At 45.6% G+C, this 24,483-nt stretch overlaps 1 protein-coding gene across 2 annotated transcripts in view; it reads right to left on the bottom strand.

The window, feature by feature from the left end:
• The window catches only part of CACNA2D3 (calcium voltage-gated channel auxiliary subunit alpha2delta 3), an 857,887-nt gene that overhangs the window by 212,849 nt on the left and 620,555 nt on the right, over nucleotides 1-24,483 (bottom strand). For both annotated transcript variants that reach the window (XM_032868337.1, XM_032868338.1), the window contains 3 exons: nucleotides 15,462-15,533; nucleotides 14,076-14,156; nucleotides 5,638-5,712 (listed from right to left, as the gene is read on the bottom strand). In XM_032868337.1, coding sequence (XP_032724228.1) covers nucleotides 5,638-5,712; nucleotides 14,076-14,156; nucleotides 15,462-15,533 — 228 coding nt within the window. The remainder of the gene's footprint in view (nucleotides 1-5,637; nucleotides 5,713-14,075; nucleotides 14,157-15,461; nucleotides 15,534-24,483) is intronic.

Below are 24,483 nucleotides of genomic sequence, written 5' to 3'. Positions count from 1 at the left end.
ACCTGAAATGTGGCTAGATCTAAATGAGATGTCGTGAAAGCATGAAAGACACATCGGATTTCAAAGGTTAGTTAAGAAAGTAATGGAAAATAGCACATTCATAATTTTTTACTGGTTTTATGTTGAAACTCTGTGATTCTGGATATACGGGGTAGCCAAAATATATTCTTAAACTGCATTCCACCTGTTTCTCTTTTGCTTTTTTCAGATGTGGCCACCAGAAAATTCTAAATGACATAAGCAGCTCTTGTTTGTGGCTGACGTTATATCTTTACTGGATGGTGCTCGTCTAGCCAGATCTTAACTGCCATCGTCCAGTGAGGACCCTGTTGTTCACCCATGTGGCTGCACAGACCGGGCCGCTTGGTTCCCCACCACTCTGCCTCCCACGTCCTGAAGATCACCAGCCAGCAGAGCTGAACTCAGCACCTGGCACTTGCTCTGGGTTAGGGCTCCTGGTTCTGAAACGTCCTAGTCACCTTATCCCTTTATCCCTTTATCACTGGGGGACAGCCGCCTTCCCCACAGAGATCTGTACCTCCTTGGCCTGGCATGCACATTGGTTTACAGTCTGACTGCAGAATGCCTTCTCCACACACCTTCTGCCCAGGCTTGAACCCACAGGTGCCCTTCCTTTGAGCCTCCGGGCCCTTGCACAGCACCGACTGCTAGGTTTCCTATTATATTAGTTAATGAAAGTTTTCACGCATGCAACTAGCACCATGCCTGTCATAGAAGTCGTCATCAATGGATGTAAGAACACACTAAAACCAACAACGGGATTAACAAACACACAGAAATGCACCCTCCCTAGTAATGTCTACAGTTCCGTATGCACCCAAAGTGCAAAATCTTATCCATCCCTTTAGATGTTGAGTTCTTTGAGATCTGGGCACATCTCCGTAACCACCCTGAGCACTTTGCTGGGTCTAGAACTCAGTGGGCGCCCCGCAAACACAGAAGGAATGAATGGAGTTTTCTCTCCTTCATCCCCACCTCCCAACTCATCCACCCACAGCACCCAGCAGCTGATGCGACTGGCAAATTTTCATCCAGAATAGAAACCCTCCAGCATCCTTCACCATCTTCCCTGCTTGCAGACGCAGAGCAAACAGTTTTTGGCAGATGTCAATGCGGTCTCCGTGGAAATGAGTCCTGCCCCAGGCTTCTCGGTGGAGCCCTGCCTGTGTTGTGGCTCCTGGGAAGGAGACTGATTTGTGTTCTTTTGGTGGTTTGACCAGGTCCACATTCCAGGCCTCCTTGGGGAAGGAAATAAACTCAGATGACCCTCCCTTCTAAGAGGCAGGGGCAGATGGATCACTACACTTCCAACAAAAATCAGATCATACTAACGGAGGTGCCTTCCCAGTTTCCCTCAATGCCCTGTTGGGCAAGAGAAAAAGAGATACAGTCAGGGCTCCATATTTTAAGAAAAAATAAAATCCATAGATATTTAGAAGACATGGGGGGAAATAAAGCATGAGAAAATGAAATCTAACAGTAACTATACTCTGAAATATTTTTAACCTGAATGCTCGTGAGTGGTATAGGTCTAGAAGAGAACTTCCAGATGTCTAAGAACTACCCAAACAGCATTCCTCAAGGTCTAATTTGAGTCCCTCTTGCTGTGATGCTGCCCCACTCCCCCACTCCCCAACTCCGAGGGACTGGCAATATGTTCCCCAGGCCAGCACAGGACCCAGCATACCTGGACCCAGGTAAAGGTGTGCTGCATGAATGCCAGTCTTCCAGAAGTCACAAGGTGCTAGCAAGGATAGAGAGGTCGAGAGACACTTGGAGAAAGACTAAGGAGACCTGGCTATCAACAGAAAAGTATTATTTTAGCAGTTTTGCCAATGAAACCAAAGCAAGTCTGCTGAGTGAGAGTGCCTGTGTCTAAGTTGTTTTTGGAGACGCCTCGTGATTCACACCCAAGTCACCCAAGATTAAAGAAAATACTGGATAAAATCAAGCCAAACATGAAGTTCAAGGGAAAGATTTTATTGGACAAATTAGAAAAATATTGGTATTGTGCTTCAGAGAAACCCACTTCTTTCCTCTGGCTGCAGGGGCAAGAAACAGCCCCAGTGGTGGAGGGAGAGGGAATCAGAGTTATCCAATGTGAGCGTGCACCCTTCCCCCGTGCTGCCCACAACCCCACACTCATCCCCGCTGTGAAAATCTGGCATGCCTGGCCAGAACCAAGGGGGGGCGTCCATTGATTATCAGGACTCGATGATACAGCTGGGTATGGGAGAGGCGAGTCGGGCTGGAAGGAGGGTTCCCTGTCCCCAGGGAGGCAGGGAGCACGGCTGGCTGTCCCTGGCGGTGCAGGAGGGGCCTGGGGAGGGGAGACTGATGTCCGGAGCAGATACCAGGTTTCCAGGGCAAGCCCACAAGTTACGTTTTCCAGAAGGACCCAAAATAAGTGGAAATGAACAGTGGCTTTGGAGGGCCCCTTCTTTGGCTCATCTCCTGGGTCCCTGCTAAATGCAGAGGGAGCTGGTGCTTAGGGGGAAGGAGGGAGACAAACGTCCTGCCCTTGTTGTCGAGGTAAGCAAAACTGAGATGAACTAACCCTTGTGCACGTCAGCACCGGAAGTGGCCCATCCACGTGGACAGATGCTTAGCTACCATTTTTATCACTATTACCTATCACTCTCCTGTTACCACAATTCCTACTCTCACTTTTACTGATAGTTTAAAAGCAGCAAACAGCAACAACGAACTTTAGTTTCCACACATGGCACGGCTGCCAGAGAACCTCTTGTACAGTTGTCATCTACCTGTCTTCCAGACCCCAGGTGGTCTAGAAAACCGACACCATGTGTGTGTGTGTGTGTGTGTGTGTGTGTGTGTGTGTGTGTGTACAATCCCTCACCAATGTTTATCATAGGAATCAAAGCATCCTAATCATCAAAAAGGATCCTTTGGATCCTCCTAAGCTGCCACCACCACCACATTCTCCAACCTTTATAGAAGCTGAGCACAGATCGACAGAGCCAATGGAACAGAAACAGGAGGCTGGGATAACCCCCTCAGGCCCCATGACGTCCTGGGGCCTGCTTTGTCACACAAGGCTTTTTGCACGTATGACCCCATTTACTCTGACAACAAAGCTATGGTCTCTGCATGAGGGCTATGGCAGGATCCAAGAGAACATGAAGCTCAGAGAGGCTACGTGACTCCGGGTCACACAGCTAGGACGTGGCAGGACAAGAGTCAAGGGCCAGCTGTGTGTTGCTGAAGCTGAGTTCCTCCCGCTTCACCACTGTCTTTTGCCCAAGAGGAAAACATCAGACTCAAGGCAGAGTCCACACCACTTACAGACCACACTCAGGTAGATGCATTCACGTAACCCTCGACAGCTGGCATCATGCCAAGTAAGTACCTCACGAAGTCAGAGTCAGAGATAGATAAATGACCCAGTCATTCCTTATGTTCCTTTTTTTTTTTTAAGATTTATTTTATATTTTAGAGAGAGAGAGAGAGAGCATGTGCATGAGAGAGTGAGGGGAGGACCCGAGGGAGAGGATCTTCAGGCAGAGTCCCCACCGAGCCTGGAGCCTGATGTGGGGTTCCATCTCATGACCCACGAGATCATCACCTGAGCAGAAACCAAGAGTCGGAGGCTCAACTGACTGAGCCCCCCGGGGGGACCCCTTATGTTCTTACCATGGATCAGTTGCAAAATGATACATCTGGTTTGGATTTGCACAGGTGAGATGCTGGGGCCCTGGCCTGGGCCATCCCATATATGGGAACTTGACCCTGGCCATCACTTCTGGTGAAACCATCCACCATGGTTGAGCATCCACCATGGATGAGCAGTGAGAAGAACAGAAAGGACTTGTATTGGTGAGCACTTGTGCTGTCATGGGATGATGGATGCTGGTTGCTTGCCCTGCTTTTCTAGAAGCCTTCCATCTTCCCCCTCAGTGGCCACAGCTCTGGAAAGTGCATCGAATGGACTATTTGCAAACAAGCCATCTGCTGCATGACCAGGACACATAACAGACCTGGAAGGCACTGTCAGTCCGCTGTGCAGAGGGGAGCTACTCATGTCCACTGCTGCAGAGAAAAGTTACCTTGGTGACTTCCGGTGCCTGGTTCCATTTCATTCCCTTTTAAAAAGCTGATAAATAGGAAGGAAATTCATAGGAAGGATCCAGGCTTGATTGTTTTACTGACTCTGATCCACTCCAACTTGGAATGAATAAGCACTAGGAGCCCATACTCCCCCACAGACACATAACTCCTCCCACCCTCAACAGACACGCCTCACAGAGTGGCTTGGACACGGAGAACAGGCTGAGCTTTTTAGACTTAAATATATTTTTAGACCTAAACATCCTCCAGAAATTAGTAGCCTTTTCCAATCAAACTTTTCAATAATTCTGAGTTATATTACAATTCTGGAGTTAGCTGACAGTTAACCCAACCCCTTTCTGATAAAAAGATTGGCAAAATCAAATATTATCCTAAGTCCCATCTGAAAGCATGCATATGGGATCCACATGGTGTGGCCATGACTCAATAACAGTGGGGCGATTAGAGCAAAGTTGGATGATGACGCCCTTCGAGGATGAGCTCTTTCTAGACAACCACCCTGGCGAGAAGCAAACCGGTCCTCGCAACGCCACACCAGCTGACATTTGCCCGGCAGACCCCGAGCCACTATTTTCTGCCCACAATGAGAGAAACAAGGATGTGTGGGGTGGGAGAGTGCGAGCAAACACGGGTGTGTGTGGCTATAGAAAACCACTGACACTTTCTTAACTCGCAAAAGCAAAGCGTACGATAATTGTTTTTTACGATTTTGTATCTTCTGTAAAATTAGCTAAACACACTCAAACCCAAAGGGTTGTCCTCCTTCCAACACGTTGCCACTCGTGCAGAGACAACTGACACACTCCCCGCCAATGCCCCTCCAGAGTCCATAGGGGAGACCGTCAGCAGCCTGGTGCCTCCCACCCACCAAGCCGGCCTGCCCCTCGGATTCCTCTGGATGCTCCAGGCAGGCTCTCCCCAGGGTGCCGGGTGGACAAGGACACCATGGCCTGTCCTAGATCCACCCGACTCACTTCAGAAGGAAAATGGTTTACACTTCAGGTCATCAAACAATGCTACTGGATATGGCTTAGGCAGGGAATGGAGAAAACTGCCACTGTTCAAATTAAACAAAAAAGGTATTGTTGAATATCTTCAACACAGGAGGCACAGAGCTTAGGCCATGGAATTCAGGGGCAAATCCCACCATAATGAATTACCAGGGATCCTGGGTCTAATTTGTTGTGTCCAATGTAACTTGTAATAAGTGGGTCTTGTTGGAGTGTGAGGGATCATTTGTTACATAAAGGTACCCGTTATGATGGGTTTAAATGTCTGGAGTTAAAATTTTTTTTGCATGTGTTGGCAGATGTGAAATAAATAAATAAAGGCACATAGATATATATTGATTTCTGTATCAGAGAATGATAGTAAATATATTTATCCTCCATCACTTACGCGTTGTGTCAAAATAATATAAATTGAACTTTCAAGGCAAACGCTGCTGCAAAGTGTCCTCTCTGTAGAACCAAAGAAAATCTCTTAAAATCATCAAAGGAGAAACATAGAAATAGGCATTTCTCTTACCAGTGGTCTGAGTTCTGGATGTGTCAGGATATATCCATTATTTGTGATTGCAAAGGCATAACCGTGAATCCCTAACTGTAAAAAGAAGCGAGAAAGGAACCTTCATTAGCTGGCTCCCCAGTGAATTCACAAAGCATAAAGCAGCCCGACATTCAGTAATTTACAGCTTAAACTTGGCATTCATAACCCTTATCAGCACAATATTTCATTAAAATGAATGCAAGGCGTTGATCCTTGACATTTGGTAGAAATGAAGACCTGTCCCGGGATAAGCTCAGCAAATAGCACAATTTAAAATGTCACATCCCCGTGTTGGTATCCAAGGGCCTTCCTTTGATTTATTTAAAACAAAAACAATTCTTTTTTTTTTTTTTTTTTAAAGAAAGTAGCTGACATTTCTGGTCATACCCTCTGTCGACGCGAACAGAGTCTTATCCATCTCCCCGTGTCTTCCATCTCCCGTGATAAGGAAAGCAAAGAGGAGGCCTCCTCTGATTCACATCTAGACTTCCTACAAGTCCACACCCGTAAGGGCCATCTTGAGTATGCACGAGACAGTCATTTTCCATAATTGTTCATGGATAAAAGTGTCCCCACCAGCCCAAACAGGAGCCTGCCAACCCCTTTTTATATCCTTTCGTCTTTAACTTTGGAAGCTGCCAAGCTTTTCCATGCATGCTTCCATCGACACAAAGCCTGGGTCATTTTCTATGCAGAGCCTCACTTAATTTATGTTTTCTGACTAAATGGGACTATGGGAAATAGTTTGAGAGCAATGAAATGTTTTATTAGCTTTAAAAAGTATGTAATCAAATTTAACACTGCACTTATTTAAATAATAATCCCGGCTTTTTGACAATATTTCTATTACACAGTTGACTGCACCCATTGGCTACAATAAATTTACCTACAAATCATTCATGTATTCAAATGGCCCCTGGCATAAAACCCATACTGATCTCTCTCTCACTGAAGAAAGAAAATGTAACCCACTTTGCCTGAGTCGTGAAAGGAGGGTGGGGGGGGAACCCTCTATTTTTTCCGACAAGTTATTTCATAGTTCTGAGCCCTCAGTGTTCTTTTTCTTTCAAATTCTCTGCCACTCACATTCTTGAATATGATACTATTAAATGATCCAGACAACAGAGTTTACAAACCAAGAATGACCCTGTCTGCTTGTTAGCTTAACGTCAAGGTGATGTGGAATTAACTTCAGAGAATTTAACACCGACAATTAAGTTTCCCTTGCATTACACAAGGCAAATATGCACGTGGTCGTCAAGGGCGACAGACATTTTCTCCTGGAGTTACCTTGCCCAGCAAGTCTTAATAAGATTCTACAAGACTCTAATGATAAAGTGTATTTCATTATGCTGTGAAAGATAAACCAGAGATTTCCTATCCTTTGAGATGTATATCGTCTCTTTCATCTTGTCTCTTGGAAAAATGTCAGACACAGTCAACACTGCATTAATTACCATTATTATGTCCCAGTTTAATACAGACTCGAGGGGTCAAAAAGGACTCCGAGAGACTGACTTTTTTCCATTAAAGGCAAGAGTGGTATTTGATTGGAAATGCAAACTCAAAATTCGACCAAACAAGTAATATTTTATAGTTGCTAATATATGCAGGGCCTTCTAACGCATTTTACTTCAGTTCTTGGTTTGTTTATAGGAAGTAATACTCAGAAGAAGGTAGAACTCCTCGTATATGGTCTCTTTAAACTCTCTAATTTTCTTGTATGGTACTAATCAAAATGATGACTATTGTTTGTGAGGTTGATGATAAGGAATCAAGATATCCATCAAGCAAGGTCTTTGCTTATTTCATGCCTGCCTCGCCGCCTGAGTATAAGGTTCCTTGATGGCCAAGGTCATACCATGTGGTCAAACTGGTGGTTGGGATGGAAGGAAGAGGAGGAGGGATGGGAGAAAGTGGAAAAGCAGGAAATGGGAAACAATGAAGGGAATGGACTCAAGCACAGATCCCACACAGCTGACCGAAATCCTGCTTCCTCCCCTGGAATGCAAAGGCTGAGCTGACTTCCCACCCAGTGTCCTCCGCTCATTGTGGAACCACTATCTCTGCCTCCCCATTGCCCATTGGTGCCGCTTCTGGAATCTGCCTTTGCTGTGCCCCTGCCCCCCCCCACCAAGATGCCACCAGAACAGAACTCCCTTCTTTACTGTGGCCACTGGCCACCTGATGGCTGGCCATGCCCTACAGAAAGCTCTCTTGAATCTTGCCAGTTTTATTGGCCAACTGCCCTCCCTCCCTACACTCTCGATTTCCTCAGCTTCCAGGCCCCATACACCCAGGTATCCTCCTTTTCATAGGATCCCCATCCTCTGCCCACCCTCAAGCACTCTTTTTTCCCCAAGCTTCTATCCCAGGACCCATCGTCTGCTTTAGCTCTCTCCCCCAGTACGCCTCAGCAAGCACCCAGATGCTGCTGATCCCGGGTCAGTACTCCAGCCATAGCCTCTCCCCTCATTGGCAGGTCCAAGTGTCCAACAGTGTGTTGGGCATCTCTACCTGGACATCCCCCAGGTGCCTCAGACTCACCCAGCCCAACATGGTGGGTGCTGCTCCTTCTGCTCCTCTCTGTGGGAGAACCACCCATCCACCCAGAGTCCCAAGTTAGAAGCCAGAGCATCAGCCTTGGACTTCTTCCTTTCTTTCATTCCCAATTTCTTAATCCAAGTAATCACTACTTTTTCTTGCAGAAATTACTCAGTTTCATTGCTGCTTCCCAACCCCGCCATCCATGTTGATTTAATGTAATAGATTTCCACAGCGGTCCTAACTGCCCTTTGTGTCTCAAACAGAGGCCCCAACAAAGCCATCCTCCAGATTGATCAAGGTCAAAAACAACTGTGACCCTGTAGCTCCCCTGTATAAAACCCACTAAAGATCTCTTTCACATGCAAGATAAAATCCATAGGGCTATCCGTCAGGTGTCCTGGTCCTGGTCCCTACCTAAGTACCCTTCTCTATCTCCTTCCACGCTTTACATCTTAGGGCACATGGCCATGACAACAACCCCCTTGCAGTTTTCTCTCCCACCCACATCTTTACTCATAAACACCAGCTGTCTAGAGCACCTCTCCTTTCCATCTCCCCCAGCTAATTCTCGCCCAAGCTCAGCATCAGGACCATGTCCTATATAAAGCCTCTCCTGACTCTTCCCACTGCTCCCTCCTTTCCATACCATGTTTCCATAAAAGCCTGAGCATTTTTCCACTACTATCTTCACTCTAATGCGTGAAAATGGGACACCTACTTCTCTGCCTCTCAGTCCCAGCTGGTTCTTTCTCTCCTCTGCCTTGTTCTCCATGAGGCAGTACCTGCCCCATTGAAACGGGCTCTTTGTAGGCATGGAGCATCTCACTCATCTTTGACTTCTACAGTCCTTCGCATAACACCTGGCACGTGGCAGTGCTCCAGGAAGGATCGTGAGTATTTAAGACATTTGTTGCTTTACCAAAATATTGTCTAGTTCATCTTTAAAGCTTGAACTAAAGTAGTACTACAAATGAGCTGAAAAGGGGAGCCATGGCAGGTGCACATGGGAAAGGCTGGACTTGAGAAAGTCATCCTGACATTCAGAAACTATCTGGCTGAAGTCTTCCCCAGGAGAACAAAACATCACAATGTTGTGTTGCTTGGTTGGTGGCACATGGACATAACCTAATGGAGACGTAAGAAGAGAAATCCCGAGTAAGTCTCAAAACACATTCTGGGGATGAACCTTTCAGAAAACCAAAAGCTTACAGTAAGACAATGCCCAACCTTTGTTGTTGGCCACACATCAGTATCACGATGAAATCTCTCATTTTTCTTTCATTTGAACTAGAACCAGTCTTCCTGTCCATCCTACCGTGCAATCCCACAGAGTAATAGAAACAAATCAGACACAAGGCCTTCCAGCACTGGGGGCTGCCAAAAGGGCCCTCATCCTAAAGCACGTTCTCCTGGAGGCCGGGAGCCTCGTGGTCCAACACCCCAGGGAAGGAGGTACTTCCCTTCCAAGTGCAGAGCCTTTGGCCTAATGAAGTGACTCCAATTATAAAATGTCTCATTATGTTAACAGAGGCTGTGGTGTCTGGAAGTTATTGCTGGGGTGTCTGGAATTCTTAATAAAAATTACAGGAAGTCTGATTGCTTGTGGGAAAATCTATGAAGCTAAGGGAAAAGAAAGAATTCTATCTTCTGGGAAAACCCCAAGAGCCAAGAGCTGACTCATCTTTACAAGGTGTTAATCAGGAGGAAAAGGTGTGATCCACACTCCGCTCCCTGGAGCCCTCTTCTCCTGGATGAGAGAAGCATGCTCCGCCGCAGCTGTCCCTGGCTGACGTGCACCCCCTTTCCCAAGCCTCTCTGTGGGAACCTAGGAGGGCCGACTCGGGCTCAGGTAGGTCACACCTGCGTCTCCACTTCCCAGTCTGACCCATGGGAAAGCACGCGGCAGAAAGGCCTCTAAGTCAGGCACTGGCTGGTGAATTTTCTGTGGCCCATTGTCCTCTGCTCTGTGGTTAGACTTTATTCCACTCATCTTGGATCAGCTGAGTTATGTTGAGAAAGTCATTTTAAGCATCCTCAACTAAGAGTAGGGCCGAGTAACACCCACTTTAGGGGAGTGTAGCAATGATTCAACGGGAATGGGCCCTTTAAAGCCCTTTTACCATACCAAACACACAGTAAAAAGCTCATTGAATGTTTTATTGCCTTATTTGATTCTAACTCTTGTATTATTTTTAGTATTTTAACTATCATTTCAACTGCTACTATTATTACTGCCGTTTATTGTTCCTAATGGCTTCAGGGTAATAGCGGTTGAAATCCTACATTGCTAGTTGTGAGACTTGGCATGCTATTTAAGCTTTGGGTGCCTCAGTTTCCTTAGCTATACACAGGGGTGATGCCAGCATTCACCTATGATTAGGGGAGATGATGCTGTAAAGAGCTTGGCACACTGACCAGTAGAGGAAACTCTGAGGACCGACAGACGCACGGGGTCATCAGTATCATTTCCCTATCACGTTCCTACTGGCTGGAATGTCGGGCACGTATCCAGTGGTGGCTCTGTACTTGGGTTTCTACATCTTCTCACAGGAAATAAGAGGCTGAAGAGATGTTTGGAAACATTCTCTAAAGATGGGCTGCCCTTCCTTCAACACTGAGCCAGGAACCCTGGGCATCTGGGTTCGGGCATTGCAATACAAGTAAGGTCCACTATCTTGAGGGGCTTCAGATCCCTCGCTCATTCCCGGGGCTTTTCACCCCCAGGGGAGCTACATAGTTTCCAACACTTGACTATGTGGGTTAGGGTCAGCCAGCTGTCCCATCATGCCTCCGGAACTTAACTCCCAACTGTAGAAGCCTTGTGGGTAGATGACGCGGGCTGTCAGAGGCCCAGGGTGGCAGGAGGACAGAGGGCCTTTGTCATCTCAGTGAACCCAACCAGGAATGTTCTTTTGCTAAAGAGACCACCTTTTGGGAGCCTAGACACCTGATTTTAGCTCAGAGTTCACGTCCTCTTGCTATGAAGTTGGCCTTCTAATCTGATCAGCTATGTGGCATGAGCATATGGGAATAGGCAAGCCTTGCTTGTTCAAAGACGTTTCTTTTCCTACGGGTGGAACAGGTGCTAAGGGCCAGACAGAAAGTGCTGGGAAGAATCAGACTCTGCGGACTCTGAGACACCTGGGCCATTATGCGGGGGTGGCCCTGATCTTCTGGATGGTGGCCATGGTGCTGGGAGGATTCCAGAAGGCAGGGGCGCCCATCGCCCCAGGCTGAACCATCCCATGGTCCTCACTCTAGTGGTCCCTCATCTTCCCGTGCACTGTTTAGCTTTCTTAAAAAAACAAAACAGACCCAAAACAAAACCAGAGTATAGAGCAAAGATGATTTTAGGTGGCATGTGGGCCTGGTATTGAATGCATTAGCCAGGATCACTAGCAAGAGCCAGCTCTTTTTAAATTTCTTCCGTCCTTCCAATTATATAAAAAAGAAAAGTTTCCACTTTGTCTATCTTTCACACTTGCCTTTTATATTATCTTAAAAATGAGAGAACAGACCTCAAGTTCAGAACTTTAGATTATAAAACAATCACTTAATACTATTTCTTTATTTTTTGATTTATATATATATATATATATATATATATATATATTTTTTTTTTTTTTTTTTTACAATTCTTCTAGAGTGGCTGAGGACACTGGCTTTCCTTTGAAAATGTTGATAAAATGGTGATACGGTGTTTCCCATTAAAATGTAATTAAGTGAGGGCGCCTGGGTGGCTCAGTGGGTTAAAGCCTGTCTTTGGCTCAGGTTATGATCTCGGGGTCCTGGGATGGAGCCCCACATCGGGCTCTCTGCTCAGCGGGGAGCCTGCTTCCCGCTCTCTCTCTGCCTGCCTCTCTGCCTACTTGTGATCTCTGTCAAATAAATAAATAAATAAATAAATAAATAAAAATGTAATTAAGTGGAGAAAGTTTCAATGAAGTTCAAAATGAAAGTTTCAAAAGTTCATTTGCAAATGAACTATTATGTAAATAACGGTACGGATGGCACAGAAGCCTGACAACCAATCACGCAGTGTTATGTGAATGGCTTAGATATTCCTTAAGCTCGTGGGTCTAGGAGTTACACAGACCTGGCTGGAACCACACTCACCACTTCCTACTGATGTGGCCCCAAGCTCGGTGGACAGAAGCCACAGGAACCAGAGTTTCCTTAGGAGTAGGATGGATACAACAGCGCCGAACTTGCCTAAGGGACACCTGGTACCATGATGTGGGTCACGCACTTTGCACAGTGCCAGGTCCTGGCAAATGTTATCTGCTAATCCTACAGCACAAGACACAGTGTGTGTCTTTTGTAAACAGCCATTTTATGCATCTCTCACTTTGCCTCCAACCAGCTGAGAGGAGACCTGATTTGGCCGCAGCTGTCTGCTCAGCTGAGTTGCTCAGATGAGAGTTTGCTGGGATGCCTGGTGATGGGCTGAGCCATTGGTTGGTTGGGCCTTCTATTTTAGCGAGGGTTCAGTGGACATGAAGCCCACGAGTGCCCGTGCTTGGCATGGGGAAGGTATTAACAGCTCTCTGCTGGCAGCATCCCACACGGAAGAGGGCCCGAGGCTGTGAGTCATACCCGTCCTCTTGGCCAGTGTGTTGCCATCATTCCCAGTTAATGATAATGATAATGGTCAATTCTTCCTGCCTGTCTGTGAGCAGGTTGTACTGTTGTCACCACTCGATGGAAGAACTAAAGATTTGAGAGACCTGTCCACTCAGAGCTCCTCAGGGATGGAGCTGGGATCCCGGTGTTATCTGCTTCCAGAGCACTAACCCTTGTCTTCCTCCTGCTGAGGCCCAAGAAGGTCCCTGACCCCTCACAACTGTGGTGAATCAGGCTCGGCACATCAGGGAGGGAGGTGGTAAGGAAGGGGCCCTGTTAGCCCGTCAGCCATCTCAGATTCCTGGCCCAAAGGAGCTCGCCTGCCTCCAGCTGGGGTCAAAGGGAGTGCCTGTCCATCCGAGAGTGGGTCAAAGAAGACATTAGCAGGCCCGTTTGCCGGGTGCTGGGGGAAGAGGGCACGGGTGTGGTTTCAACCCTTGTGCATTGGGATGGCCCACAAGGGCCTCCTCTGTCCCCAAATGCAAAACTAAAAGAACTGAAGGAACAGTGCTGGCAACAGAGTACCGGGAATGCAGTGTAAGCTGGATAAAGGGGCAAGTGAGGCCTTCCTCTCTCCCCCAATGCAGGGCTGGCCTTGCACGCAGAGCAGGGTTCTGGCATTTCCATTCTGTTTCTGAGTTCCTTCCTTCTGTGCTCTTTCTCCTTGCAACACTCTTATGCTGGTGTAGGCTCCCAAAGCAGTGGCCCACTAAAGCTTACTGCGTCCTCTTTCTTCCAAAATTACCTACTCCACCCTCTTGATTGCCCCCAGAGTTAAAAAAAGAAACTTAGAATTTTCTTAGTGGATTTTAATTAAGAATTAGGAAAAGTGTATTGATTTGCAAGTACATCATGACCTTCCAAGTTAGAGGGAATGTGCAAGCAACAGAGTCAGCGACCATTTATTTCTCTTTGTGCCTCGTTGGGTTCCAACACTAAGAAGTAACATATTTTAGGGACTCCTCAGATTGGGGTGAGTTAGGACTGGTTTAGAGGACCATCAGAGATATAGGACCTGTGTAGACTCGCATAAGCATATAGACACGGACCCATTAAAAACTTGGGCAGCACGTCTAGACCTACTCAGATCTGCCTGAACTATTACTATTCTTAAAAAAAAAAAAAAAAAGGAGCTCCTGCCAGAAAGAGAGTAAAGGGGCCTCTTTAATTCCTGTTTTCATTACCACTGTGTCAGGTTGTGAGAGTATCTTAGGCACCTGGCCCTTGACTGTTAGGTGACGCATTACCTTGTATTTGGGAATGGTCTTCAGAAGCTCTTTCACTGGGACATCCGTGCCGACCACACCCAGAAGAATGCCCTTTGATCTCTGTTGAAAAACAAACAGTAAGTAACAATGACAATTATGAGTTACTTTGGGGGAAGGAATAGAATTGAGTGAGAATCCAACACACCACAGGTCACCCTCTGGTGTCTTTTTGAAGCTTCTAGAGATTGAGGTTAACCCAGGTTCCAGGAGGAATTCTAGAGATTAACCCAGGTTTCCACAAGGCTTCTCTTCTAGCTCCCACCCCCACCCACAAATATTGCTAGACAAGAATGGTAGCTTCTCAGGCCAAACACGGACCACAGTACCTTTCCACACACACACCCATACCAAGATGCCCTAACAGACATCTCTTCTCCCTTCTGAAAATTCAAAATTAATGTGAAGAAACACAGAAGTTTTAGCAGCTAAAGGCTATGAGCATTAACCAGTTTATTTTATGGAAGCTTTCTCCAGGAAAGACCTAGCATAACTGCTCTCTCAACTTACACTGCCACCTGGTGCCCAGGGGAAAAATGGAATAACCCTCACACCTGTGTTGGAACCAAGGACCAAGGAGAAGGAATAGGCCTCCATGGAGGGTCCCAGTTTCCAAAGTCTGCATGATGTGTTGAAGCTGTCAGGGTCAGAAAGACTTCCTGGAAGAAGGCACAAATTGCTACTGTCCATTGTTTCCCTCCAGTTCAAATCTGCCCTGAACCTTGGAAGGTGACCCTTTTTAGAAACAGCGTGTAATCACTTTGAGGTCAAACCATCCTGGATTAAGGATGGGCCCTGTATCCAACAACTGGTGTCCTTATAAGAGGACAGAGAAACCCACGAGAGAAGGCCACGTGGAGATGGAGGCAGAGCTGCCACAGACTAAGGAACACCTGGGCACTGGGAGGATATTCTAGATCCTTCTGAGAAAGCACGGCCCTGTCAACACCACAATTTAGGGCTTCTAGATTCCAGAATTGTGATAATAAATTTCTATCGTTTTAAGCCACCCCATTAGTGCTCCTTTGTTACCACAGCCCAAGGAAACTAACACAAGGCTGGTCACTAAATATCGGGGAGGGGTCATCCCACCATACATGAGGATTCTTTCTGGGTTTTGCCTTCCTCTGATCACTTCACACCTAATTTTGGGAAAAGTGCTTCACATTGTCACATGACACCTGTCGGAAGTCCTCTCATCTATTCTTGCTGTCGTGATCCTAACAACAGAATTAAAAGTGAGGACAAGTGATAGATCCCCTAACCTTACTTAACATAAACATAGAAAGGTCACCAGAGCTTGAGTCAGAGAATGTCTGAGATGGCAACCCTCCTAACATCATGCAGGAACACAGCTGCTGTACTCACGGTTTCGTTCTGCTTACTAAACACAGGCATGGCAACCGTGGTCATCAGGACGAGGCCCTGATCATCGGCAAGCTGGATGGAGAGAGAAGTCAGTTACCCGGGAATGATCTGGAAACCACAGATGGCTGGTGGCCATGGCCCTTGACCATCCTTTCCTGACCAGAGCCATTGGGAATGGACCACTGCCCACTCAGGCTAGTAGCCTAGGAAGAGTACAATGTCCCTCTACTCTGACTAGCAGATAAGGATCCCATCCATGGCTGGGGAAACAAAGTCAGTCGCTGTCAGTCAGAGAAAGCCTGGTTTGCAGCTTAGTGATTCACTCCATTTTATGATCACAGATTGATTTTATCCTTTTGCTTTGCAGACATTTATGTGCAATAAGAATGCTTAACCTTAATCTAAAAATTGAGGATCAGAAAACATGAGCATAAGGGGTTTTACGAGTTGCCCCTGCTGGAAACAATGGAATCTGGAATCATTTATTCTCCCCAAGGTAGCTGAGTCAAGGTCTTCTGGTACCTCTACACATCTCTGTGTGCCAGTCCCAGACAGGAAACAAAAGAAAAACAAAACACAACAAATAACTTTATCATCTGATCCCAAAATCACTGCTAAGAAGCTAAACATTTCTCCTGGAACAACAGCCCTTGAAAGAGGGCAAACGATACCCTTCTGGGACCATCTGAATTGCATACAAATGTATTGAGACCCAGCATCACATCTGCTTTTCACACAGGGTTCGGAGATAGGCAGGAACTCTACTCTGCCCCAATAACAAATGGGGAAACAGAGTCCTGCACCACAGTAGGCTTGGGTCCAAAACAATCCTGGTTTTAATTCTCAGCTTTGAATCTTTATTAACTGTATTTGTTAAGCGTCCATATCCTCATAGGAAATAATGCCAATTATTCCTCAGCATCGTTGCCGTGAAGATAAAATGTGACACTGCCCAGCATGGTGTCTGGCATGAGGACGTGCTCAAAGGATGTTGGCTTCTTTTCCATGCCTGCAAGGTCATGTGGCTAGTAAGTAACAGAGTCCAGAGTGAGACCAAGGCATGTGACACTTCCCACAGGGACCAAAATTACCATGGCAAGTCTGGTGGGAGAGAGAGCCTTTCTAGTTTCGTGGCCCATTCTGGCCTCACTTGAAGCAATCTGTGAATGAGACTCCACTATCTCCGGTGTACAGTATATTCTGATGTCTGAGTACTTCTCCATAGCTTTAGTTCCACAGAAAAATCAGGTATTGTTCCCTCAATCTTCTTGGGAAGAGACATTTTAAAGAGAAGATTCTAAAACCTAAGGGTCCCCATCAACTTAGATGTCCATGGACTGGCTGCCCTTTGGAAAAAAGGTCATCGAACTCAAGCTTCTTCCACCCATCTTGTTCTTTCAACATATTCTTCGAGCTGTAGGGTATAATATGGCTCACAGAACAGCAGCATGACTGTATTAGAAATGAACAATCCTGAGCCCCACTCTAGACCCTCTGATCTGAATGTTTTAATAATTAGTATGCATATTAAAATTCAAGGAGCATTATTATAGGGCAATCCTTCCTACCATCAATACTCATGAGAGCTAAAGAGAAGTTTGTAGGTGTAGGGAAGGGCTCCTACCAGAGACAGATGGGGCCATGATTTAGCCATCTCCATCAAGGTGGACCTGTATTCCTCCATGACTAACAATATGAGGCAAGAATCATATGTTCACTCAAGGGCTGGGAATTTATGGTGTGATGGTTAATTTTTATGTATCGACTTGGCCTTGGTGTCCAATGTTTTGATCAAACACCCGTCTAAATGTTGCCGTGAATGTACCTTTCTAGATGTGACTCACATTTAAATAAGCAACCTTTGATTAAGCAGATGACCCCCTATAACGGGAGTATGTCTCCTCCAATCAGTTCAAGGCTTTAGGAGGAAAAAAACAGGTCCCTGAAGGAAGAAGGAATTCCACTTCCTGACTGCCCTCATCCCCTCCTGCTGGACCTTCCAGCCTGCCAATCCACCCCACAGATTTCTGATGTGCCAGCCCCCACGACTGTGCGAGGCAATTCCTTACAGTCAATCTCTCTTTCTCCCCCACTGCATATATATGATGTATATCCTACAGAGAGAAAAATGTATCTATCCCCTATGCTTCTCTTTCTCTGGAGAGCCCTGACTGATACACATGGTAATCATGTAATCCATTATCTGGGCCAGCTAATTTGGGTCTAAGACAACAAACTTACTACTACATCATACTATTAATAACTAAATAAAATTAACCATGAGATGATAATGACAGTTTGTGAAGACATGGTTCCAACATCTTGCTAAAAGTACTTAAAGTATCCTATGGCCACTGTTGGGGGTAGGGAAGGGCCATTTTCAAAGGCAGAACCAACCCACAGTAAACACCTCTCTTAGGATGGGAGATCTCCCCATATTCCGACTCCTTGATTAATCCTCAATGCTATACAGAAAACTGATTTGAGCTGATCCAGAACCCTGGTCAACTTCCACTTTGCAATCAAATTTTCAAGCGATGCCAACATGTATCATGGATGAAATCAAAACATACCACTGACAGTAATGAGAAATGAAGCTTTCTCCTGCAACCAGTAAGAATCAGTTGTAACTCACTGGTAATTATTCTGGCACAGGTTCAAGATCACGGGAAACTGACTTCCAAATATTAAGCCAGCATACAGTATCAACTTCACTCAGAAGCTAATTCTAAAAAGTAATTAGGGCTCGTCATTCTGTTACACGTGTACTGAAGCCACTCATCTTTTAACCAGCCTCCAGTAAACAAAGGAACTGCCATGATCTCGGTCTAGCCACTGTGCTGGGAGGACATGTGCTCTCTCCCAGGGCAGTTCTGGCCCCGACCTGGACTGGCTTGGGCAGAACCTGAACCCCGAGCCTTCTTGATGTGTACAGCTCACCAGCATGGCCACGAAGGCTGGCGGGTTCTGGGAATATTAGTGTGTGACGTTAAGATGTTCCTCTGCACCCACGAGCTCCATCTCTTCCAGTCTCCGCAGATCTGAGTTCTACGAAGCTTGACCAGTCCATGGAGGAGAAACATGAACTTGGATGTTAATGTGCACTGCGAGCACTTTACGATTGAAATGCATTCTGCACTCCTGCCACAGGCAACAGCAGTCAGCGGCCAAGGCGCTGTGTCCAGACCACCAAGCAGGAGTTACGGAGCCAGCTGCAGCCAGACACCCTCTGTCCCCACACGCTAGGGGGTCCCTGCTTTTCTGTGCCCCCCAACCTGTCGTGGCTGCTGAGGCAAGAGCTGCTTATGGTTCATGCACGTGGCTTCCAAGAAAAACTCAGACACAGAGTCAACATTCATGTTCCAGAGGGTAGCAGTAGGGGAGGGAGGTCACCATGGTCCATCTGGGAAAAATCCTATTAACTTAAGTCCAAGTGGGAATCCTAAAATGAACTGCCATTCAACGGCATTCGCCCAGGCTCTGAACAGGCCTCCAAAATGCTTGGTGGTGATGCTCTGTTGTATAATACTGTATGTTCCTCCATATCCTTCATTTCCTCTGCTACATAATGGGGGCCGTTCTGGTATCAAAGGAAATGAGGAATAATAATACCAAACATCTGGTTTATAAAGCACAAACTTGCTCGACAGACTGCTTCCTGTCAGCTTCCCAAGTTAATCATGCATGTGGGCTTGTATGAATATGCATTTGGAGTCATGTGTGAGGTACATGCAGTGGGGCCGGGGCTCCTTCTACTCCTGATGCTCGATTTGTTTCCTGCCGGTGGCCCGGGTTGGCCACGCGGACCACCCTCCAGTGTGGGCCCAGACGGGAGGACCGCCAGAGCTGTGGTCCGTCCGTGTTGCCATTCTTCTGGTCATGACCATTCATCGATTCCCTTGGGAAACGTTCCTTGGGCACCAGCTTCTGTGCCAAGCTCCATGCCATGTTCTGGAAGATCCCCAGGCAGGAGACATAAGTCTTACCTGCCAGAAACCCCAAGTCCCCCAGAGGAGACCGGAAAGCAATGGGACAGAGGGAGAAATGCTGGCCTGGTGGGGGGGCAGGGTGCACTGGCTCTAGTCATGTGACCAGGGGAGCTCTCTTCTTCAGGACTAGCCGGGACTAAAGTAAAAACATCCAGGAGCTACTGACATCTGTTGGGGTTTTTATGACAGATTCAGAATGCTTCCTGGAAACCCGTGTAATGACAGCAGGGACAGGTTCCCTGTGATAGAGCTGTTCATCCATTTGCTTTAAACTTAAGAATATGTATCAATGGAACAATGAAGGGGGAGATTTTTTGGTTTTTTTTTTTTTTTTTGGTGTTCATACTGTTTTTTTTTTTAATTTTTAATTTTTTTTATTTTTTAAAACTGCCCAGTACTATCCCCCCCCCTTTTTTTTTTTTTTTAAATATTACTCCCTTTCTTTAGAGAAATCCTCTTTATCTCTTTCTTCCACAAGGTTCTCTTGGCAACTAACTTCTTCCACCCTGCATGTTACTGGGCATCACACCCAGGCTGAGCCAGCCAGGTAACTAGACACACACATATACACACACACACACACACACACACACACACACACACACACCCTGCCCAGGTCACCCGTTTTTTTTGTTGTTGTTGTTGTTGTTTTGGTTTATTTTTTCTTTTTTCCCATCCAGACTTAACAGGAAAAACTCTCTCCTTCCCTTTGTGGATAATTAGAAGAAGGTAAGCCTGACAACCAAATCCTTTCCCCATAGAAAAGGGGCTGGGAAAATAAAGTCAACCCAGAGACAGGAGGAGAAATGTGTGTGTGCGCGCGCGCGCGTGTGTGTGTGTGTGTGTGTGTGTGATGGGAGAGAAGGAGGGGTGAGGAGGGAGGGAGAGGGAGTGAGGTAGGAGGGGCAGGGAGGGAGAGAACCAGTCCCTGGATGCCTTCATCCCTAAGCTCAACTCCACCATGCTGTTTTCCATTATTGGGTTCCTTGTAGCCATGGTTTTTTTGTTTGTTTGTTTTTTGTTTTCCCTTTTTGCCCAAATGAGCATGGATTGAATTTGTAACTCTTATAACAGAAGAATCCTAACTTGCACAAGTGCCCATCTTGACCATAAATGACACAAGTAGCTCTAGATTCCCACTGATCTGGTCCCAGGTACCTTGTACAACCCACACAGGGAGACACTGCTGAGACCAGAAAGGCCAAATGGAAGATGGTCCCAACAACCTCAAGATGCGTGGTTGTGTGTCGTTTCCACAACGGAGGAAATTCCTACTGAATAGCAATGGGCAGTATTCTGGGGGAAACAAGGACTCTTTATGATAGTATCAAAACTATTGTCATTATGACTTTGTGTAAAACTTTCATAACGAATAGACGTTTGCCTGCTTTGAGTACTTGAGTGAGGAGTTGCAAAGCCTGAGTCTGCTCCGGCAGGGATGCAAGAACCTGCCAGGAAAGAGGACAGGAATGGAGGCAGGTTGCAGCCACTGCCGGGTCCCTGGCAGGGCCCTTTCCATTGGGACCAGCTGTGGCTTCAGGGATGCCCAAGAGGGATCTCCACTCACAGGAAGCTTGCCAGGACCAGTGGCAGGACCTGAGTCCCCTGAAGCTGGAGGCCTCTGGGAATGAGGGCCAAGCTCTAGAGAAAGGAGATGAGCTGGAGCCAGGCCCTCAGAAGGGATTTGAACGAGGTAGGGGCATCGTGACTGATGGCCCATTTGAGGGCTGACAGGTGGTTTTCAGCAGAGCTTCCTGCCATCACTGCTCAGCCCTGGAGGCTTGGGCTCAAAGAGAAGTTTGTGCAGAAATGGGGAACTCAGCTCAGGAAGAGAATGGCTCCAAGCCAAGGACAAAGGCCAACTCACCAACTCTTCTCAAAGATTATATTTCTTCTCTATGTTGCCCCTTTTATATGTTTTTTTTCTTATTAAAGTCAATCAACATATTGACTATGTTAATGGAGTACATCATATAAATGTATACCATAATACTTAAATATTTTATACATGTGTACATAATTTGTGAGTACACAGCTGGGTTTCTGCTGTGTCTTCCTTCCAACACCTGGCATGAACACCAACCTTAACTCCATGAAAAGACACTGCCGCCATCTAGTGGCATTTGGTATGAATTGCAGGCACAAGGTCCTGGAAGATGAGCCTTTTCCAGAGGATAGCCTTAGTTAGCAATAAAAATGTACTTAAAAGGCAGGCGATGTCACTTAGTTCCCCACCCAGAGGGAGAAAAGACAGGCTATATAAACTCATGGTTCTGTTAATAACCTGTAGCTTGACAGAGAAAAAAAAATAGGACCAAGAGGTGAAAAAACACAGCTGCGTACATCTTTAAATAAAAGTTAATTCTTCAAGGTGTGCAGGTTCTGAGAATGTGACAAGGGAGTGCAGGAAGGGGGAGGTTTTCTCTTTCCTCTCTCCATGAGTTTAAGTTCACCAATGATCTGGGAATCCCCGAGAGCCATTCTTTTGGTAGCATATGATGAGGGGCAAAGGGAACAAGATGGGAACAGATGGCAGCCAGGTCCTTCAGTTTTCACACTGTGGCAAGGGGAGGGCCAACAGTAGAAAGCCACCAGAATAAAACTGCAAATTAGTGAGAGCACCAGGGAGGGCAACAGGGAAGCAGAGACCTGGAAAAGGGCACATGAGCAGAGTATGTGGCTATGTAGAGACCCTCCACAGGAACAAATTCCTGGACCTTCCCTCCTATTCCCAGACCAAAAAGTCCTTTATACCTATCCTTTTGATGCCCATCTACAGTCCCTCCCCCATCCTTCCCTCATCCCAACATCCCTTATCTTCAATACTGAACAGAGACCAGGGAAAGAAATCTAGTAAGAGAGCCATACTCAAGGAAGGGTGTTGACTTTCTGTCCTGGAGACACCTGCTGGAGATGCAGACATGCTCCAGAGGAAGAACAAGTGAAAGCCACTGAATGTGGAAACTAAATCCTGTTGGTGCACCTTATGCTTGAAAAGTATCTGTGCACTGTATCAGCATTACCTGCTTGGCTGATGTTAACATCATCTGACTCTGAACTTTACTCTCATTAGATCTCCACAGTTGTTAGTGATAATCATGAAGTTTACTAGCTGTTTCAATAGGGGTCAGTTTTAAGTGACAGGCTTTACACAACTGTGCATATTTAAAAATAAATTTGCTTAATAACCTAAAAAGCCACTTTGAAATGAGAAGAGAAAGAAAGAATAACTTGTTCTAGTAATAAAGCCAAAAGATTTCTAAATCATCTTTGGTAGTCTATCTCTGCATCTTTGATTTTTTTTCTTTAATCTCCTTTCTGTATGGTTGAAAATTTTAATAGAAAGAACATCCCCATTAATTTTCATCTACAGACAGCATTTTATAAATAAAATCACCCAACAGCATATGTTTGCAATGAATATTAATGCCTTAGAATAAATAGTAATAGTAATCCTATTCAAACAAATCTTTTTGCATAAAGATCAAAATACTTTTTTAAACAAACTATGGCAATACTTTGACATGAAAATGCTATGAGGATAAAGTTTTTATATTCTGAGCTATAAACATATTTTTGGTTATCAGTATTTTAGGTGTTCTTTATATTAAGAGGTTTAAAAAAGCAGGCATTACTTTTTTTTTTTTTAGATTTTATGTATTTATTTGACAGAGAGATCACAAGTAGGCAGAGAGGCAGGCAGAAAGAGAGGGAAGCAGGCTCCCCACTGAGTAGAGAGCCTGATGCAGGGCTCGATCCCAGGACGCTGAGATCATAACCTGAGCCTAATGCAGAGGCTTAACCCACTGAGCCACCCAGGCACCCCCAGGCATTACTATTTTTAATTGAAGAGCTGGTTCTTTCAATGTAAGCAATGTGAATTATTTGCCTTTTATGGTGCCACTCAGATTAACTGCGACCCTTTAAAATCTAGACAATTTGAGAACACCAACCATTGTTTAGATTCTCATTTGCACTGGCATCTTTCAACATCTGTGGAAGACGCCTGAATCCCAAACAATATAAGGCATTACAAAGTAGAAAGTAGAAGAATAAGAAGAAAGTGGAAAATTAGAAGAAACAAGAATAAGAGACTCTTCCAAGTAATATTTCCCCCTCACTTTGCATTTGATTGTCTTGGTAAAGGTCAGTCCTCAGTCCTCGAGGATGCTCATAAATGATATTTTGTTTTTAGCCAAGACATATTCGCTTCTTACTGAATCATTATTATTACTCGCATCAGAGATTTGGAGACCCTGAATTCTTATGAGATTTACTGTATTTTAAATTCTCTCAATTCAAAAGCAAACAGATTTCCCTCTTTGAACTTTGTATCCTGTATGAACTCAACTGTCAAATTTGTTTGTCCTCTCTTTCTCTTCTTAACAACCTGAAGACAGCTTTGTGAGTGATAGTGTTGGATAATGCTGGAACATCTATATGAGAATCTCAGAATGAATTTTTTTCTAATAAAGTTCTTACTATTTGGGAAAGATTTTATGTTGTTTCCTCTCTTCCCAGCATTTCTGAGATATGTCATTGAGCAGGGAATGCATTTTATTTAGGCAACATTTAGACAGAGGGGAGATGCGGTCTTTGGCCATGGCCACATTATGTAAGGAAACCCATGGGCAAGACAATATTACAGATCGACATATCTGAAAGCTGTTTTAGGAGACTGCTTTGTTTGTTGATTAGGGTACAACATGCTTATTTCAAGACGGTCCCAGAATAATGACAATACAAATTACCATGGGACACTGGATTTTGGCTAACATTCATGATGGGCTACGACACATGACTGGCCCCCGCCCCTCAGTATAGCAGAGCATTTATATTTTCACAAATGTGGTTTAGACACCTCCCAAATAGATGCTCAAACATACAGTCAACTCTTGGAGCTCTAAGGCCCCAGAATAAAACCTTCCCCCCTATTTAAAGACCCCCTGAAATGTCGCTTCCTCCATAAAACCTTCCCTAACGAAGTGGAAATGGGAACCAGATGTTCTCAAACTTTACTACAAAGATAATCA

The sequence above is a fragment of the Lontra canadensis genome, unplaced genomic scaffold (assembly GCF_010015895.1).
Source record: "Lontra canadensis isolate GAN:19392208 unplaced genomic scaffold, GSC_riverotter_1.0 scaffold35, whole genome shotgun sequence".
NCBI classification, from domain to species: Eukaryota; Metazoa; Chordata; class Mammalia; order Carnivora; family Mustelidae; genus Lontra; species Lontra canadensis.
Note: the sequence above shows the minus strand (reverse complement) of the source record. Positions and strands in the feature narration are given on the sequence as shown.